The 8,018-nt window shown below is 34.9% G+C and overlaps 2 protein-coding genes across 2 annotated transcripts; both read left to right on the top strand.

The window, feature by feature from the left end:
- Positions 1–308: 308 nt before the first annotated feature.
- Positions 309–1,898, top strand: LOC120201972 (probable low-specificity L-threonine aldolase 1). Its single transcript, XM_039202476.1, has 5 exons — positions 309–786; positions 860–971; positions 1,295–1,386; positions 1,696–1,762; positions 1,842–1,898. The coding sequence occupies exons 1-5, from the start codon at positions 344–346 to the stop codon at positions 1,896–1,898; spliced, it is 771 nt and encodes a 256-aa protein (XP_039058407.1). The 5' UTR covers positions 309–343.
- Positions 1,899–5,991: 4,093 nt separating this feature from the next.
- LOC120201977 (protein LIGHT-DEPENDENT SHORT HYPOCOTYLS 1-like) lies at positions 5,992–7,599 on the top strand. Its single transcript, XM_039202477.1, has 2 exons — positions 5,992–7,040; positions 7,404–7,599. Exons 1-2 carry the CDS (start codon positions 6,431–6,433, stop codon positions 7,415–7,417), a joined length of 624 nt encoding a protein of 207 aa, XP_039058408.1. The 5' UTR covers positions 5,992–6,430; the 3' UTR covers positions 7,418–7,599.
- Positions 7,600–8,018: the final 419 nt, after the last annotated feature.

Below are 8,018 nucleotides of genomic sequence, written 5' to 3'. Positions count from 1 at the left end.
ACTTTCTACTCATAATATATTTTGGTTACCCTAAAATAAAATTCTGCGATCCCATGTTTCTTACATATGCTAGAGTATAGGAAAGTGAGTGTACGTGGATGAAGTACTTGAGTTTCCTCGAGACTTTTGGCATCAATGGCTTGGGATAAATTTACTTTATTTTATTGTTTTTCTTACATTAAATTCATGTGAAATTCTGACGTGTCTTGTCCTAGAGAATATTATTTGAAAATGGTCGCACAAGATCAATTTGTTTTGTATTGTTGATTTGAATATTGGACTAATGAGTTTTAGATTGTTCGTTTGACAATTTTTTTCTTTCTGGGATTCAATTTCAGCAACAATGGTGACCAGAAGGGTAAATCTTCGATCCGATACGGTAACAAAACCAACAGAGGCAATGAGGGCAGCAATGGCCACAGCTGAAGTCGATGACGATGTTTTGGGAGTTGATCCAACCGTATTCTGGTTAGAATCGGAAGTCGCGAAGATAATCGGCAAGGAAGCCGCTCTATTCGTCTCATCAGGCACCATGGGTAACCTCATAAGTGTTCTTGTTCATTGTGACATAAGAGGAAGTGAAGTCATACTCGGAGACGATTCCCATATCCATATTTACGAGAACGGTGGTATTTCAACGATCGGAGGTGTACATCCGAGGCCGGTGAAGAACAACGAAGATGGAACAATGGACATCGATTCGGTTGAAGCTGCGATTAGAGACCCGAGAGGAGAGCTTCTGTACACAACTACTAGGCTCATTTGCTTGGAAAATGCACATGCCAAGTAAGAATCTTTATTTCTTATGCAAATTTTTTTCAGCCTATTGGACAATGTTATTACATTTAATATTCTGCAGCACTGGAGGTAGATGCTTGTCTGTGGAATATACTGACAGAGTCGGCGAGCTCGCTAAGAAGAACGGTTTAAATCTTCACATCGACGGGGCTCGAATTTTCAATGCCTCGGTCGTGCGTAAAACGTTTTTATATTTACAGTACATTATATCTTCTTGCTCAGTTGGTAGAGCTCAAAGCTCTTTAACCTTATGATCTTGGGATCGAGTCCCACTAAAGGCAATTCATAACGGAGGTATTTCACTGAAGCTGTTCTTAACCTAACGTTGGGGGCAGCTTATTATCCTATCTCCCTTTACCCCATTACATATGGAATAGGGTCAGCTAATTTTTTTTATATCTATTTGCAATTGTATGCCCTGCAAATCTATCACCAATATGAAGATTCATACAAGGAAATTTGTTCCCTTGACATAGTGTAAGTGTTCGTCTGGCAGGCACTTGGAGTTCCTGTTAACAGGCTCGTACAAACCGCGGATTCAATCTTGGTATGCTCTTTGAGTAAACATCGTTATTTATTTCAGCATCGGCATCTTTTAACGATACCGATAAATTTACTCTATTCTGAGCTCTATATGCAGCTCGAACCAAGTAAAAACATCTGAAGATTCCCCCACTTTTTTAAGTGTTATTTCTAGTAACATAGAGCTGAAAGTCTAGGGGGCTCAATAAGAATGACAGTATATACCAGACATAGAAATTCGACGGTAAATACCAGACCAAGTACTCGACATTATTAGTAAAATGTGGATTCCGAACCGAGCTAGCATGCGTTCACGTTTACTGCAATTATACAGCTTGATATGGTAGGGTAATGGTGGTGTTTTTGATCATTCAGGATCAGAATTGTCCTCCACCATCAAATTTCATCAAGTGATGTGCAATACACTTTGTCATGCTTTCAGGTGATCAAACATCAACTATTAAGTTTCTTGCCTATTAAGGAACTTCAAATGAACTTATAATGTCCTTTGCATATTGCAGCAAGCTTTCTCTGGAGGCAAGAAGAAAACGGAAACCGATACTCTAACTATTCGATAACGTCATTTCTGGATATGTCAACGGAACCCCTCGAACTCGGAATGCGATCGATCGGATTATATAACAAATTATGCAATATCATCTGTGAAGCTTTAGGTTACATCATAGTCTCCTCTATATCTTATTTAAACTTTGTTCAACCTTGACAAACTACTTTGAAGTGACTTCTTAGGTCAGTCCTGTAACTTTTTCCATCTTAAAAAGTTGACTTTTGGTGTGCTCAGTGTAAATCTCGGTCCATTCTGAATCCTTTACAATGCAGCAGAGTGGCATATTCATCGATTGCGGATACCACGTCTTCTTGGTTGAATTGTCTTGTAGATTGTCTCCCTGACCATAGTCAGACCTCTGCGTTTTTCACCTCTTGTATTATAATCACTTTGTATTACAATCACTTTTTTCACCACATGCTTATTATTCCTACCCGGACATGATCTCTATCCCACATGTTAATTTTGAACATGTCTCAATTGCATATTTTTCTAGTTCACATGCTTTGAACATAAAGTCAAGCATGAAATAATCTCAAAACAGCCTAGGGTTTGAAACGAGGTTTTAGGGTGGGTTCTAATTCCCTGTAGTCTCCCGGTTTAGGTTTTAAATAAGGTACCCGAGTTCTCCTTGCCGGTGTCCCCTTGGGCTTGCCATACCCTTAGTCCTAAGCCCATTACAAGCTTACGTGGACTGAGTTAAACTCGAGAGGATACATTCCCTTATGCCTATGCGGTGAATAAATTCACACGAAGACATAAGGTATATGAATCCCGAAGGTTACTTGCTAAGCCCGCACGGAGAATAAATTATCATGAAGGCGTCGCTTTCACCCCCACTTAAAAAGGGTTCGAAGCTTAGGTATATATCCAGAGATGAAAACTTTTTCAAAAAATCTAAAATTATTGAAAAAAACGTCAGTACAACTATTTATTTGAAAAATAATCAAAGATAAATAATTAGAATCGAATAAATAAATTTAAATTTATTATTTTCGCTTAAAAAAGACAACCGAAAATTAATTCTGGCCTGACTCACTTACTTATCCCTAGCAGAGTCGCCAAGCTGTCGCGGTCGCCTTTCGGGTGGGCCCGAAATTGAGCTTCGACTTGAATAAAAACATTAGAGTCGTCACCGATCATTTTAAAAATATTTAGGTTGATCGGACATCATCTTACTTGATATGCATTTTACCATAAATATATCAGGAGTCAGTTACAGTCAAAAAATAATTAACACCCTTGTAATGCTCTTTCGGTACCAATTAACTTATCGGTTGTCTTAATCATGAAAATTAGAATTTAAATTAAAATTTAAAAACCCGATTCGAATTTCTTACCTTTGGTTGATTGAAATTACTACTGGAAAAAAAGGTCAAAAATATGTTAGATAGTAAAATAAAAGAAATATCGAATAAAGATTAATTAAATAATAAAAAAAGAATATTAAATTTTAAAATATTATATAAATTTTAAAAGAAAAACAAAAGAAAAGAAAAAAAGATTAAATTTTAGAGAAAAAATAAGATATAAAAAACAAAATGAAAAAAAAGGTGGGAAAATGAAAAAAAATAAAACAAAAAAATGTTAAACTTTAAAGAAAATACAAGTAAGGGAAAAAATATAAAGGGTAAAATTGAAATGAATTAAAATTCATGAATCAAATTAATTCTGAAAAATGAGTTGCAAGAGAAAAATAAAAGGTTAGGGGCAAAAATAGAAAGTTGAAGGACTAAGATGGTATTAACAGAAAATAAAAGGACTAAACAATTATTTCAAAATAAACCAGAGCTAAAATCACAAACATTAAATAGTACAGGTACTAGAAACGCAAATAAGCCATTAACAATGTTTAGGACTAAAATAAAATAAAATAAAACATAAATGCTAAATTCAAGATTTAAATAAAAATGAGAAATAGTGACCAAAATTAAAGATTAATAAATATGATGCATGAAATACAATATAAATAAAACACAATATGTAACCATAATATGAATATATAAAACACGAAAGCCCCCAATGTTTAGTTTACCCACGCTGAAAATACACATAAGGTCCCTAGTGAAACGATGTCGTTTTATTGTTGATATATAAGCCCGATCAAAGGGCTTATTTGTTCTCATTTTCTCATTTGCTTCTTTTTCATCAACGAGAGGGCTGAGGGAGTTTGAGAATTCTCTCAACTCCCTCATCAGAGAAGCAAGAGACCCTCACCGTCGGTGGTAGCCAAGACGGCTCACGGCGGAGCCCGGAGAAAAAAATATCCCCAAAATGCTCCTCTTTCCTTTCCCAACCCGAAAACCAAATTAGTTTCACCTAAATACCGCCCTAGACTCGTAGATCTAGGAAATACCTTTCGAAAAAAAACCAAGAAACCGGTGACCTTTGGCGTTCCCGATGTTGCTCCGAACCTCGGTAAGCTTCTCCTCTCCTCTTCTCTATTTTCTTTCTTTTTGGTTTTGTTCTTTGTATTTCACTTGTTATTTTTCTCTCTGCTTTTTCTCTGATTTTTTTATCTCCACCTCTTGTTGGCTGTGTTGCACGAATTTATACACTTACAAACCCGTTATTTTCGACGAGTGTTAGTCTCCTAGTTGGAATAGAAATCTGACTTGCTTTTTTGTTTTTTTGTCTTGGTTATTGTGAACCGGATATCTCGAAGTGGTGGGTGGTGGCACCTGAAATGAGGACTCTCCAAGAGTCCTCCGTATGCCAGACATTCTGCTCGTGCGGTGCTGAACTGAAACTCTAGCTCCAGCAGGGTCTTGAAACACCGGCTTGGTAGGATTGCGGGTTGGCCTCGAACAGAAAAGTGTCTACATAGCCAAAAGATAATTTTATAACTTTTAATAATCGAGGAACTCAATAATATAGCGACCAATAATCAAAGAACCATTTGTATACTTTATCGAAAATATTTTTTTGAATAGAAGCCGCTTTTTATTAAAAAGTGAAAATATAAAAAACTACAGTAAATGTTAAACTAAATACAAAATTTGGACATTCTTCATACATGAAAAATGTTAAAAACTCAACTAAAGGCTCTAACAAGAAATAGATACGAATAAATCTGAATGTATCAACAAACAAACCACAAAAGAAGATTAAACTATTGAAAGACTATCGAGAACCGCATATCAAAATCGAGTGTTGTGAGAAATTATTCACGAACACAAAATTATATATCCAAATTCAATCCTACAATCCATAACAGAGAAGAATAATATGATTATAAATAAATATCATCTTGATAAGTTTTAACATTGTGAATCAAACCCTAAATAATATAAAACAAAAAGAATATTTTGAGGAATATTAACCTCAAATGAGAGTTAAATCTTAACTTATCTAAATAATATTATAATTATATTAATATGAATCAATATATAAATGAATTGGATGCCAAAAATTTTGAGGAAAAAGACGAATCTTTATTTATCTATCATCATTACATAGTAGGGATAACACGCGCTTAAGAAAGGAGAGTTGAAAGGCTGAAATGTTTGGGGTACAGCCCTTGGGTCACAATCACCTCTGCCAAACTTGTCCTATTTTTGGCAAAACAGTATCCTTTTATTTATTTTTACTCGCAATCAGCTCATTTAGTAGAGCATAATATTCTTAATCTTAATATTTTGAGATTAAATTTTACGAAGGATATTTAATAATTCGAAAATATTCTACGAAAATTAATTTAAATCTGATATTAGAGATAACTTATTATCTTATCTCCTTTTACCTATTACATATAAAAATAAAAGACAAACATTTACTTACAACTACACATTAACCACGGGTTTCTGGATAAATATGAATTACGGCAGCTTTAACATACAAATATTATTATTTTTATTGATTTTATGATTATTAAACGTTTTACTAGTTTTGTTAATATATTTAATAAAGTGTTATTTAAAATATTAATTTTTTATTAATTTTTTTATAATTTTTATTAGAAATATATTTTTATCTTTTTTAAAAAAAATTATAAGATATTTTTTTCTTAAAATTTTATATTTTTGTCCCGTCTAATATGAAATTCTATATCCGTCGAGTCTCTGCTATATCTTTCCCATCTCTTGACCCATTGGATAATCTCCCTCTCTCTCTCTCTTACTTTATCAACAGTGTTTTAACTTCAGTTTGATTTCCCTTTTTCTGTGAAAGCCGATCATCTGTTATCTCCTTTTCATAGTTCATATACTACAAGAATTGCTAGTTTATTTGTGTGATCGTCAGCTTCAAACTCTCTTTGATTCTTAAATTTTACCAAATTTTCTCTTCAAGAAGAAAACCCTTTTTATTATTATCATGGAAGCCATGCAAGATCTTGCATTTCATCGTTTCTTTGTGTTATCATCATAGTCTCCAATAAACCTGTAAATGAACACTCTTCATCACTTCTCTTTTTCTCCAATTATCGCTCTCTGCAAAGAAAAAAAGTAGCGGTTCATTCTCTTGTTATAGAAGAATGAAGTGAAAACCCTAAAGAGTTCATCGAAACAACAATCCAAGATTTATCTGTTTCTCTCTGTGATAATGGATTTGGTTTCACAAAACAATCCGAATGAATATCCAAGTACTCGGATAGTAAGCTCAAGCACCATAGCAACTACAGCTACCACTAATGCAACACCAACTCTACCGCCATCGACGACCACTCCGAGCCGCTACGAGAACCAAAAGCGCCGGGACTGGAACACTTTCTGCCAGTACCTGCGAAACCATAGGCCTCCGCTGTCACTTTCAATGTCTAGCGCTGTCCATGTCCTCGAGTTCCTTCTCTATCTCGATCAATTCGGCAAGACCAAAATTCATAACAACACTTGCCCTTTCTTTGGCCTCCCTAATCCGCCGGCTCCTTGCCCCTGTCCTCTCAGACAAGCTTGGGGTAGCCTCGATGCACTCATCGGCCGACTCCGTGCTGCTTACGAGGAGCACGGAGGTAAGCCGGAAGTGAACCCTTTTGGAGCTAGAGCTGTGAGGATTTATTTGAGGGAAGTCAGGGATTTCCAGGCCAAATCTCGAGGGGTTAGCTACGAGAAGAAAAGGAAGAGGCCTAAGCAGAAGGTACCAACTGTCCCATCAGCACAACAATCATCATCTTCTCCAACACCACGAACACTTGCTGCTGGTGCCACTGCTGCAAGTGAGTTAACAAAGAAACTTAACATCATGGTGAAAATTATCAGTACTTGTTAATTTCATGCAATTTCCCCCCATATTTGAGCTTCTATCCTCTCTGTATTTTTTTATTTTGCTTTGAAAAGTGGGTACCCTTCAATTTGCCCTTTAGGTGGACAGTTTGTAATAGTTTAGTGACAGCATGACCAGTTACTGGGAAGCAGAGGTAACCTGGGAATCAATAGTACCAAAAAGAAAATGATGGCAACAAGATCTTACTATATTTAGTAGGAAAAAATTTCTTATTTAACTTAATTAGTTCTTGCAATTCCATCACAATTGTTTATTTTTGGCTTGATGCTAATGAGAAACTTTTTTTTTCTTATAGCAAATACTATGTAATGGAAGGACAAGGGTGCTTTTGCAATCAGCAAATTGTCTGGATGATATGTTTTTAGTGGGTTTTTGTTTTTTTTAAGGTATTTCTCTCTTTCTACTTCATGGGTGGATCATATTTCAATGGCTTATATAATTTATCAAAACATAATATATCTATATAATTTGATGGTATAAGCCAATGCAACTGATAGTGGATATATATTTATGTCCTCTATGCTTTTTTCCATGTATTAGTATGGAAATATATTTGTATATTTTTCTCTTTCTCATTATCAATAATAAATTATTATTGAGAGTAACATGTACAAACTTTAAATATAAATTATAAAATAAACATAAAAAATAAGGACCAAAAAATTTATTCGACAAATTTGATCAGATAATGTTTTAGGAAAAATGATTTTCTCATATAAGGTGTTAGGGTGATTGTTTTCTCATCTAGAGTGAATGCTACAATGCTCCATAGAAGTTACCCGCCCAGAAGATCGATGTCTTCAGTGTCGTCTCGGAAGATACAGTTTCACTAGCATACATGGAGCTTAGAGAAGACAATGTATCTTCTAGGTGTCTTCTGGAAGTCGTCGTGTCTTCTGAACGTCTTCTA

The sequence above is a fragment of the Hibiscus syriacus genome, unplaced genomic scaffold (assembly GCF_006381635.1).
Source record: "Hibiscus syriacus cultivar Baekdansim isolate YM2019G1 unplaced genomic scaffold, ASM638163v2 tig00008138_pilon, whole genome shotgun sequence".
NCBI lineage: Eukaryota > Viridiplantae > Streptophyta > Magnoliopsida > Malvales > Malvaceae > Hibiscus > Hibiscus syriacus.
The sequence above is the reverse complement of the archived record's forward strand: the minus strand, read 5'-3'. Positions and strand labels throughout refer to the sequence as shown.